The sequence below is a fragment of the Hydra vulgaris genome, chromosome 06 (assembly GCF_038396675.1).
Source record: "Hydra vulgaris chromosome 06, alternate assembly HydraT2T_AEP".
Taxonomy (NCBI): Eukaryota; Metazoa; Cnidaria; class Hydrozoa; order Anthoathecata; family Hydridae; genus Hydra; species Hydra vulgaris.
The window spans coordinates 36,269,708-36,282,500 of record NC_088925.1 but is presented as its reverse complement, the minus strand read 5'-3'; the positions used below and the strand labels follow the sequence as shown (position 1 = coordinate 36,282,500).

Here is a 12,793-nt window from a genome sequence, read left to right as displayed (position 1 = left end):
CTTAAAGAGAATATCTCATGAATTAGTGATGCCTCAACTTATTTTAAGAAATGCAAAAAATAAAGGCTTACCAAAAGAACTCAGTGATAGTTAGAACAATCCACATTTCAGAACAATCCCAAGATAACATTATAAATAAAAATAAGAGAAAAAGATGCCAGACATGCATACAAAATAAACGATTAACAAGGTATAATTGTCAACAATACCATCAACCTATTTGTTTGACACACCTAAAAAGCTATTGCGGCAATTGCATAAAAAGTGTACCAGGTTTTGACATTCAAAATGATAAGTTAAAACATGATGATTAACTTATTAAACTAATATTATATAAGTGTTACACTTCTTTTCAAAGAATTCAAAAACTTTTTTTAAATTATATAATTAGCTTTTTGAAAATAGTCACTCAAAATTTGTACCAATTTGATCAATGTGCTTTTTTTATTGAAAATTGCAATTGTGATAGAATTTTTAATTATTGTAAATATTTCATATTTGTTCAGAGATTATTTAAGCAGTTTATAAAAAAAAAAAAGATTTAAAAAAAATATATTTTTGGTGAATTGTTATGCGTATCAATTTGATACAATGCGCCTTCCCAAGTTACAAAACGATTGCGCTGGATGGAGGGTTATACCATTCCTTTGCGATGGAAAAATTTTTATTTAACTTATAATTTAAAGTAACTTAAAAAATAATCTTTTAAATTTTTTTTTGAAAGACATGGAAAATATGTTTCATATGTTTACATTTATCATAAAAAATACATGCCTACTAAAAATATTTAAGTTGAACATTTACTTTACATAAAAAAACGTGTTTATTTTAAATGATCATTATAACTAATTTTTTTATTTTATTTAAAGCCTTCATGTAAAATAAAAACTCTAGAAAAGATCAACAATTAAAAGTTATTCATAACATAATGATCATTTTTATTGCATTTAAGTTGTTAAAACAGCCGTGGTCAAATTGTAAAGAAAAATAAAAAGTGTGGTCAGTTACAGCATGCAATTGCACGCCATTCCAGTCCAAGCCTACTAAATTTGATATTGTTACTGTAGCTATATAAACGTTTAACTTTTGGCAACAATTCTTGCTATGCTGGGTATTATGGACACTGCTGAATTAAATTTATAACTATTGAGTGTTAAAATTCTTTTAAATTTTTCCAATTTTTTTTTCTATTTTAAATTTCAATTGCAGAATTATTTGAATAAAAGAATTTTAGAAGACTAAAATTCTTTTGTTCAAATAGATTTCTTTTTAAATAAATTTCCTAAAAACAACTTGCATATTTATTAAAAATATTTGATCTTAATATATTGCTTAAAATAAAATTTAAAAAAATGGTATTGCGTTTTTTATATTTGATTCTAGATTTCTAGCTAAAATAATTTTTAATTAGAAGCTTATTTATGTGTTAATAACATATAAGATATAATAGGAACATTTATATGGCTAATTTTGTGAGTCTTTGAGTATATTAAGTAAATTTAATAAGTGAGTAACTTTAAGTTACTGTAGTAACTTAACTGGTTGCTTTGATTTAGTTTAAAGGTAAATTTACTATGATGTACTTTATCCATTTAGTAAATCAAAACTAAATATAACTTTAAAATAATATTGGCTTCCATGCAGAGATTTAGAATAACTTAAATTCAAAAGTGCTTTATGTTGAATAAAATCTCCGCTCAAGAGAAAAAAGATTATACTTCTATTCAAAAGATAAATTTAGCGTAATGTACTTTATGATCCCTAGTAAAAAACTTTACTTATGGCAAATGGCAAATGGCAAAAGAATGGCAAAAAAAAAGCTAAATTAGAAAAGAAAATTTTTTTTACAAAAAAACAAACAAATTGCGAAAATATTTTTTTTAAGAAAAAACTAATAGCAAAAGTGTGAAAAGCATGTATACATATGTATGTATGTATGTATGTATGTATGTATGTATGTATGTATGTATGTATGTATGTATGTATGTATGTATGTATGTATGTATGTATGTATGTATGTATGTATACATGTATGTATGTATGCATGTTTATATTGATGTTCATATTGTTAATTTTATATCTTTTTTTTTTTTTTTTTTTTCAAAGTCAGCCAATACTGTAAATCTTTCAGATTTATAACATTGGTTGGTTTAAACAAAAAAAAAAAAAAGAAAACATTAAACAGAGATAGCCTACTTCTAGTATTTAAAAATCTATTATTTAAAGTTTGATTTTCAAATATAGAAGCAGGCTCTGTTTAATATTTACAGTGCCATTTTAGTCAAGATAGTTGTTGTCATTTATTTATAACTAAAATAAATAATAACCAACAAATATAAAAATATAGATATTGTAGACACAGTGATGTATAATAACAAAGGTTTGATACAGATATAAAAGGTTGCAGGAGCTTTAATATTTGTATCGATTTTATGGAGAGTATTCTGTTTAATAAAGCTTTCTTAAAATCTTAATATAGGACCTCAAAAACGTAATAATTAACTAATTTATAGTTTGTTTCAGAGCAATATTGTCCAAATTTTGTCAATATTGTCCAAATTTTGTCTTTTGATTACTAAAATGTATTTAAGACTCTTTTTATATATACCTTTAACAGTCATAAAAAAGTGAATCTAAAAAACATTTAGTTTTTAAATATTTTAAAGGTAATGCCTTTTTTATTTGTAAAGCAGTACTATCAGTTACATTTACTCTTGTTTGTGTTTGCATATTTTATATATACGTATTTTAAATGTAGTTTTAGATATTTTAAATTACCTAACACCACAATAAGTTTGCCACTACCCATGACATAATAGTTTATAAATAATTTAGTATCAATATGCTTGCTAACTATCAATTGTAGAGTGAAATTCACAAAATAAATTATATTAAAAATCATTAAATTTGATAATTTTTTTTAGAATTATCTTTAATTAATGTAAAAGAATTAAAACTATAAAGATATTGTTAACTCTAAAAGTAAACTTAAAACTGAGAACCATAAGTTAAAGTTTTGCAGATATTCACCAGGTTCATATTATTCATGCGTTAATGTATTAATCATTGTTCATTCCAAACAATGATTATTACATTAAATCTTTTATACTGCAATGCTTTATTCAACACATTTAAACATATGTAAGTCTATTGGTCAATATTATAATATTGTATTAAAAAAAAAAGGAAAATATTTTTTTTAAAAAAGAAAAATTCATTAAATTGATGCAAATGGTTTAAAAATACAACATGCATATTATTTTTATTATAAGATTTTTTTTTTAAAAAGGTTGGTTGATTAAAAAGGTCCTTGATTATGTAAATATAATAAAAAATTGTTAATGGGTAATTCCATGTGACTATACATCTTAGATTTTGCTGACTTTTATACAATCAAGTGTACTTACTAAAAAAATTGACCATTTTACTTTTAGCAGATATTGGCTAAGCCTCACTTGTCCCCTCAGAATCGCATCGTTCATTTAGTGATTTCAAGTCACATAACTTTAAAAATATTTGATCTTTTTACTTAAAAATTATTAGCTCTAATGATAATAGGGAGCTCTCATTAATAAGAGCTCATTTTTGTATAATTTAATAATAAACCTTGAATATTTAAAAATAAAATTTACAATTTAATTTGTAATATCATTTACCTGCAAACGGAGTTTCAGCACCACACATTGCATTTACAGCTGAACGTGAAAAACTTGCACATACAGGCCATGCTCCAAAGAAGGAACCAATAGAATTTGAAAGCCCCAAAGCTATCAACTCCTGAGTTGAATCAATTTTGTAATTAAATTTACGAGCAAATGATTTTCCAATGGAAATTTGAAATATAAACTGAACAATTGGTAGCACAATAATAGATGTCCCAAAATTATCAAGAAAGTCAGATGCAGTAACTGTCTTGTTGTTGATATCAACAGATTGAAATGGTATCTAAAAACATGTAAATGATAATTAGTTTATAGTCAAAAAATATCTTTAAAGTAAGAAAAAACTCTCTTTACCCCTCTCTTTATATATATATATATATATATATATATATATATATATATATATATATATATATATATATATATATATATATATATATATATATATACATATATATATATATATATATATATATATTTTTCAAATTTATATATATATATATTTTTCAAATTTATATATATATATATATATATATATATATATATATATATTATATAATAGTAAATCTCTGTAATATATATATATATTTCAAATTTATATATATATATATTATATAATAATAAATCTCTGTAATATATATATATATATATATATATATATATATATATATATATATATATATATATATATATATATATATATATATATATATCGTTTGATTTAGTGTTGTATTATAATAATACAAAACTCTTGTTCGTTTAAAAGTGCTCAATATTTAGGAAATTTATTTTGGTTATATATAAATTTCTAAACAGAGGGATTTATAATTATAGTTAAAAACGATAAAGAAAAAACTTTTTATTATGGAACTTTAAGTTTCATGCCTAACGGCAATCATCAGCCATATATTACAAAATCATTTTGTAATATATGGCTGATGATTGCCGTTAGGCATGAAACTTAAAGTTCCATAATAAAAAGTTTTTTCTTTATCGTTTTTAACTATAATTATATATATATATCTTTAAAGTAAGAAAAAACTCTCTTTACCCCTCTCTCTTTATATATATATATATATATATATATATATATATATATATATATATATATATATATATATATATATTTATATATAAATTAGTAAAAAACACTTATCTAACTGTTATCTTCTACTTTAAGTTTCATCATTGCTGGATCATCAGGAAGACCAGCAATGGTTAAACTTAAAGTAGAAGATAACAGTTAGATAAGTGTTTTTTACTAATTTATTATTGCTCTGTTCTTTAAGAACATTGAGCACTCTATTTGTAAAATACACGAACATAATTTACATATATATATATATATATATATATATATATATATATATATATATATATATATATATATATATATATATATATATATATATATATATACATATATATATATATACATATATATATATATATATATATATATATATATATATATATATATATATATATATATATATATATATATATATATATATATATATATATATACACACAGGGTTGCATGGTTTTAACCAAATGGTTTAAACCATGGTTTAAACCAATTAAAAAAATGTTGGTTTAAACCAAATTAATGTTATTTTAAAAAGATTTGAACTTACAACAGAAAACTAAAACAGGGTTATATTAACAAGTATAACTAATCTTCAATATAGATTTTTTTTTTAAATCCATGATTTTTGTTTCTGTTTTTTCATAGAATAGAGTCCTTAGTGTTCTTATAGAACAGAGCAGTAATAAATTAGTAATAACACTTATTTATCTGTTTTCTTCTACAGGCTTTTTCTCCTTCATTAGGTTCATCAAGAAGCATTGCTTCCTGATGAACTTATTTCATCAGGAAGTTTTCTTAACAATATATGTGTGTGTGTGTGTGTGTGTGTGTGTGTGTGTGTGTGTGTGTGTGTGTGTGTGTGTGTATATATATATATACATATATATATATATATATACATATATATATATATATATATATATATATATATATATATATATATATATAAATAAATAAATATATATATATATATATATATATATATATATATATATATATATATATATATATATATATATATATACACACACACACATATATATATCGTTAAGAAAACTTCCTGATGAAATAAATATTTAAATGTTTAGCAAAACTATAAGTAGTTCTAACATAATTTATTGATACCACAAAAAATGTCTCGAAAAACTGGGCGCAAATGTGATATGATTTGGTTAAAATATACACGAGTGACTGTTCCAGAAAGAAAGGGGTGTAGAGCAGTTTGTAATGCATGTAGAAAAGAAATGGAAGGTCAAATTCAAAGGATGCATGAACATATAAAAAAGTGCAAGCAATCACAACCCCATGAAATTATGGAGTCAATGGAAGATCAACAACTTCTTGAAGGTAGTTAAATTACTGCATTGCCATTTTAAAATTTAAACTTTCTCTAAATTGTAAACATATATATTTGAATTATCAGGTATAGACATATTAACTTAGAATAATTCAATAAACTGCAATTTCATTTTAAAGGTAACTCACCATCAACGTCACAACAACAAATGAAAAAGTCTCAGCCCAATTCAACATCAGCTGATAAATATTTGAAAATAGATAAGTTTTTCACAAACACGAGCCTCAAAGAGAAAGATTTATTTGATCTTCAATTTGGTAGATTTATATACAGTACAAACTCTAGCTTAGAACAGTTGAACACAAAGAATTTTATATATAAAAAATAAAAAATTTATCAATATGCTTTATCCAGGATACACTCTACCTAATAGAATTCAAATTGGAGGAGAAACATTAGATAGGGTTTATGCAGAAGAAATTGAAAAATGTAATGTATTGAATGGTAAAATTGTAGCCATGTCTTTAGATGGCTGGATTAATGTACATAATGAACCTATAGTTTGTATCTCTGTAATTACAGATAAAATTAACATTTTAGTAGAAACAATCAACACTTCTGGTCATTCACATACTAGTGAATATCTTACACAATTAGCAAGAGAAGCAATAGATTCTGTAAGATGTAAATTTGGACGCACAGTAAAAAGCTTTGTGACTGACAATGCAGCTAATATGAAATCAATGAGACAAGTACTATCATCTGAAAGAGATATTATCATAACTTTTGGGTGTGCTGCTCATATGCTGAATCTTTTAGCAATTGATCTTAACATTGAAAATGTGAGCAAATGTTACACAAATAATAAAATATATAAGAAATAATCATAAAGCTGGAGCAATTTATAAATTAAATGGAGGAGCAAAATTGCCACTTCTTACTGAAACTCGCTGGAATTCTGTATGTGATTCACTTGAAAAATATGTCAACAACTGGAGCATCATTTTTACAATGTTTGAAAAAAATTAAGACTTAGATCCTATGATTGGTAAAAAAGTAAGTGATATACAGATAAAGCGAAACACAGAAGATTTATTAAAAATATTAAAACCAATTGCAGTAGCTCTAGATAAGTTGCAAAGAGATCAAACAAAAATAAGTTGAAATTTTTAAAGCTTTGATAAACAGTTTATCATTTTTAACAAATGAAAAAAAATAAAATTGAATCTAGATACCTTCAGACTGTCAATGATGCTCATTTCCTGGCAAACACAATAGATCCTAGATATTTTGGATGTAATCTTTTTGAAAATGAAAATAAAGCTGCCATAAATTTTGCAGATAAAGAGTTCAAGAATTTGTTACCAATAATAACATGTGATTTCAAAAAGTCTGGACAAACTTCACGCCAATTTTTTCTCCGCGAAAATTTATCAATTTTGATTGGCTCGCGCGCCATTTTGTAGAGAATTAAATTCTCTACAAAACTCATTAATTTTATACTGAGCAACAAATTTGAAATGATGAAAAAAGTTACTTCGAAACAAGATGACGTCAGAAAGCGAGTGTACGAGTTTATTGAAATTAACCCAGAACTTTCCAAAAACGCAATTGTAAAACAATTTATGATGGAAAATATTCCAAGATCTACGCTCTACAATATTCTAAAACGAAAAGACAACAACATATTACCCGAACGACAAGATGAAAGCGGTAGGAGAGCAGTTAAGATGACAAAAAAGAAGATCAAACAACTGGAAAAAAAAATCGACCATCAACATGGAATCAGTCAACATTCTCTTGAAAAAAATTCAATGTCAATCAATTATACATATGCAAAACGATAAAGCAGAAGACAATCATTCATTATCATAAAAAAACTAAGGCTCCAAAAAGAACTCCTGAACAACAATCTCTTGTTCGTCCAAAGTGCTCTAAATTGGTTGAAATTTTCAAAAAAAACAGGTGATCATTGACAATGAATCATATTTTGGATTAAGTAATTGTAATATTTCAGGAAACAGTGGATTTTATTCATCAGATGTTACTACGACACCAAATGATGTTAAATTAAAAAGAAAATCAGAATTTGAACAAAAATGATTGGTTTGGGTTGCAATTTCTCCAAAGGGATTGTCAAAGCATTATGTTGCACCTTCCGGTCAAGCTGTCAATGAAAATGTGTATATAGACAAGTGTTTGAGATCATGTTTGCTCCCATTTATAGAGACTGTTCATAAAGATGATGATATAGTTTTTTGGCCTGACCTTGCATCATCTCACTACTCAAAAAAAGTACTAGAATTTTTGAGGTCAAAAAATGTCGAATATGTGCCCAGAAGTCAAAATATTGCAAACGTACCAGAATTGCAACCCATTGAAGATATTTGGAATGAAATCAAGAGAGTAGTATATGCTAATTGTTGGAAAGCTAAAAATTTGATCCAACTGAGGAATCGTATCAACTACTGCTTCAAACATGTCGACATTGAGCGCGTACATCAACTTGGTAAGGAGAGTTTTACAAGAGTTGATACAGTTTGCAGACAAGGAATGGAAAATTTGTAATTTTTTGTAATATTACTCTATGAACATTTCTCTTTTTGAAACATCATTCAAAACTTAAAAAATAAGTCATCTTTCTAAAATTATTTTAGAATTTAATTTGTCCAGATTTTTTGGAATCACATGTTATTCAAATTAAAAGCCAAATCTGCTCCATTCGATAAAAGCTATTTGTATAGTGAATCTGTTTTAAAAAATGTATTGCCAATAGAATGGTGGAAATCTCTAAAAATTGTGGATTGTAACATAATGGATATTGAAGGTTTATTAAATGCACTAGCTTCTAGTGCTGGAATCGAAAGAATTTTTTCAACTTTTAGCCTTGTTCATTTTAAGTTAAGAAATCAATTGGGGGTAGAAAAAGCAGCAAAGCTTGTATTTATATATAGAACATTAAACAATGATGTATTAAATCATTTTGATGAAATATTACATTAATATTGATAAAGAATATATTTTACTCAAATAAAATGCATTAAACTTTTTTTTAATTTAAAAGGATAACTAAATACGGCATTGTTTAATAAAAACCTAATTTTAACCAAAAAAACCATGATTTTTTTGGTTTTTTTAAAAAAGCCTATGGTTTTTGGTTTTTTTCAAAAAAAAACGGTTTTTTTTGCAACCCTGTATATATATATTTCAAATTTATATATATATATATATATATATATATATATATATATATATATATATATATATATATATATATATATATATATATATTATGTAATAGTAAATCTCTATAATATATATATATATATATATATATATATATATATATATATATATATATATATATACATATATATAAATGTATATATATATACATATATATATATATATATACATATATATATATATATATATATATATATATATATATATATATATATATATATATATATATATATATATATATATAATAGTAAACCTATGTAACAAAGTTAATATTTTAAATCAAATATAATATTTAGATTACTTAGGTAATACCTGAACACGTGGAAGTCCAGAAGGAATTTTTTTCCCAAGAGAAAATTTATGTGGAATTTTTTTAAAATGGAATATATAAACAACATTTGTAGCACAGAGGCAAAGAAGAGCCATGCGAGATGCACACAAAAACCATATTATCTTTTTTAATAAAGCTTTAAGATTAATGTACCTTTTCGAAGTTAAAAATAGATTCTTCTTAGACAACCACATAAAAAAGAAAAGAAACAAAATAGAAGCTAAGCCTAAACTTAAATCCCAAATATTTGTTAATTTTATTTTTTTGAATATATGTGCTATAATTAAAAAAGCATTTGAAGGTGCATCCTTAATTCCAAACAAACTAGGAAGTTGTGTGATGACAGCTATAATAGATGTAGCAGATACAAAGGCACTAATCACATGATGTGGAAAAAACTTGGTCACAAATGCCAGTCTAAAAATTGCCATGATAACCAAAGCAAACCCAGTAAGTAGTCCAAGAAAAGAAGCCCCAATTGGATGGAAAGTTGGATTAAATCTTGTTGAAAATAATGCCATTGTCACTGTTGGTCCTATATTAATATGTCGGGATGTGCCAAATATACAATAAATAATACCAGGAGTAAAAGATGCATACAAACCATACTCTGAGGAAAGATTTGCCAAGTTTGCAAATGCCATACTTTGTGGAATAACCATTACTCCTACTGTTATTCCTGCAATAATATCTTTTCTTAATTTTTGAAGGTTATATTGTGGAAGCCATATCAAAATAGGGAAAAAACTTTTAATCCACTTTAACCAGTTAATTTGACAAACTTTATTGAATACATCCATACTATAAACCAAGTTAAATGCAATTCCCTAAAGTAACTAAATTCAATATGCTTTTAATGATTAATGATCACTGTGTTTTATAAGTGAATACGGTTTTAATTATTGATTTTTTCTAAAACTCATAAAAATACTTAAAAGTGTTAACTTTTCAAAATTATTATGACTTTTGTTAAGTATTTATAAATGTTTACACAAGAATTTTAGAAAGCAATTCATAATTGTTTATCTAAGATTTAAAACACTATTCAACATTTTTATTAACTTTGATAGTTACAATGCAATAATGTCTAAGATCACAATTTCAACCCATTATGATTTAAAAACTCCAAATATGCTAATGTGGCAAATGATCTTCTCAACATTAATAATGACTTAAAAGTGTCACTATTAAATTTTAACTTCTTAAGTGCAGAAATTTCTTTACTTCTTATGTAAACTTTTTATGTTTACACAATGTGTAAACTATAAAATAATAACTAATATTATTAGTGATAATAAAGCAATAATAATAAAGCATATATAATATGCTTATGATAATAAAGCAATAATAATATCATAATTATTATATAAAATATTAGTAAAAAAATATCATGAAAAATATTAGTTAAGTAACATAAATTATGTACGTAAACGATTACGTTGATTTACGGCAACGATTTTGTAATTAATTATTTTGTAAAACGCGTTTTCTCAAAATGAATTATGACAAAAACAAAAAAATATATAAAGTTGCACAACTTTAAATAGTAAATAAGATATCAAAAATAGACAATAGAAATATCAATTTCTGTCCAGAAATATCAATTTCTGAAATTGACATTTCCATTGTAAATTTTTAGGACAAAAAAATATCAATTGGTCTAATATTTATATAGATGACAGATTTCAGTATATAGAATGTGGAATTAACTTTTTTTATTTTTGTGACATTTGTGCTCCTCATATGACTATTTTATCATGGTAAGCAGTAAGCAGAAGATAATATGGCCCAAAATAAGACATTGAGATTTAAAAAAGCACAGACCAATTCTTCTACATTGGCTGAGCATTTGGGTTGAGGCAGGCACTCTCCAACATTTCTATTATAAATCAGTATCTGCATTTTTTTTAAAATTTAAAACCTTGTTTTGAGCCATGCATTCTTTTACTTACGAATACGTAAGATATATTTTGTCGTGCTATTTATTAAAATTTCAAATGAACATAAATATTTAAAAAAAAGTAAATTGGTTTAAGTTCATTTTTGTGTTGTTCTTTTTCGAAATTATCGATGCAAATATTGAGTTTACTCTTCCGAAAAACTTCTTTGTTGATCAGATATAAAAATAAAATCGAAGGTGTGTTAGATCTTTTTTAAAATCTACCGGCCCGGTTTAAAAATATTTTTCTATGTTCATGCCTAATTTCATTGAAAAAGATTGTGTAGCAGATGCCTAGTTTTTTGAAGCTATGTACCTTATATAAAATATTGCAAAAAAAGTTAAAAATTTTTTTTTTTTAAGTTTAGATTTGTTTTCATAGTAAATAAATTTCTTTCACAAACATAAGCAAGGTTTCTGAAAGAAAATTGTTCTGATATTATCATCATGCCCAAGTATCATCATCATCGAAGCTTTTTGCAAAGCATCTTTATTTGACATAAGTATAAACATAAGTATAAATGCATGAAGTTTGCTCCAAGTCTGAAAGTTACCCAACAAACCAATACATATGCATAGGGGAAAATCAGGTAGCCCCATTGGCTGATCAAGGGAGGGCTATAGCCCCGGGCCCCATAATTTTAGGGGCTCTGATTCAAAGTAAATAATTTTTTATTAACTCTGAAAGTTAAATCTTTTATTAACTTACAAGAGCCAAAGTTAAATTTACTAAATTGTCTGAAAATAAAAGCACAAAAATAAAATAACTGTCAACAAAAACGCTGCATTATATATTTTTTCCGGTCTTTGACAACGAAGGAGCGCAACTACTTCTACAAAAAAAAATTACTAGATTGCTAGCAGCGCCTTATAGCAATAATTGAATGTAACATTTGTACAAATTGCTACAAAAACAATTCCCTTCGGAAAATTATTAATGACTTGAATAATTATATTGTTATTGAAAATGCATTAACGATTGCAATTCTACAACTCTTTTGTACTTCCGCACAAAAGAGTTCTTGTGTGAATGCATTTAATAGTGAAGTGCTAAATTCGTGAAAGAGAAAAAAAAGAACAGTTTAACACTTTTCAGATTATACAGTTATAATTAAAATGCTAAGAAAATATGAAAGTGGAGCTTCTAAAAGAAGATTGAAAAAAGAGAGAGAGGAAATGGTAGCTAAACTTCCGAAAATGACAATTTTTTTCATCAAACCAAACTAAT

General features: G+C 24.9%; 1 protein-coding gene across 1 annotated transcript in view; it reads right to left on the bottom strand.

The window, feature by feature from the left end:
- LOC100199675 (sodium-independent sulfate anion transporter) overlaps nucleotides 1–10,987 on the bottom strand; it is a 34,958-nt gene extending 23,971 nt beyond the window's left edge. The window contains exons 1-2 of the mRNA XM_065799999.1: nucleotides 9,608–10,987; nucleotides 3,657–3,945 (exon numbers count right to left, since the gene is read on the bottom strand). Of these exons, the coding sequence (XP_065656071.1) occupies nucleotides 3,657–3,945; nucleotides 9,608–10,426 (1,108 nt within the window). The 5' untranslated portion in view covers nucleotides 10,427–10,987. The remainder of the gene's footprint in view (nucleotides 1–3,656; nucleotides 3,946–9,607) is intronic.
- Nucleotides 10,988–12,793: the final 1,806 nt, after the last annotated feature.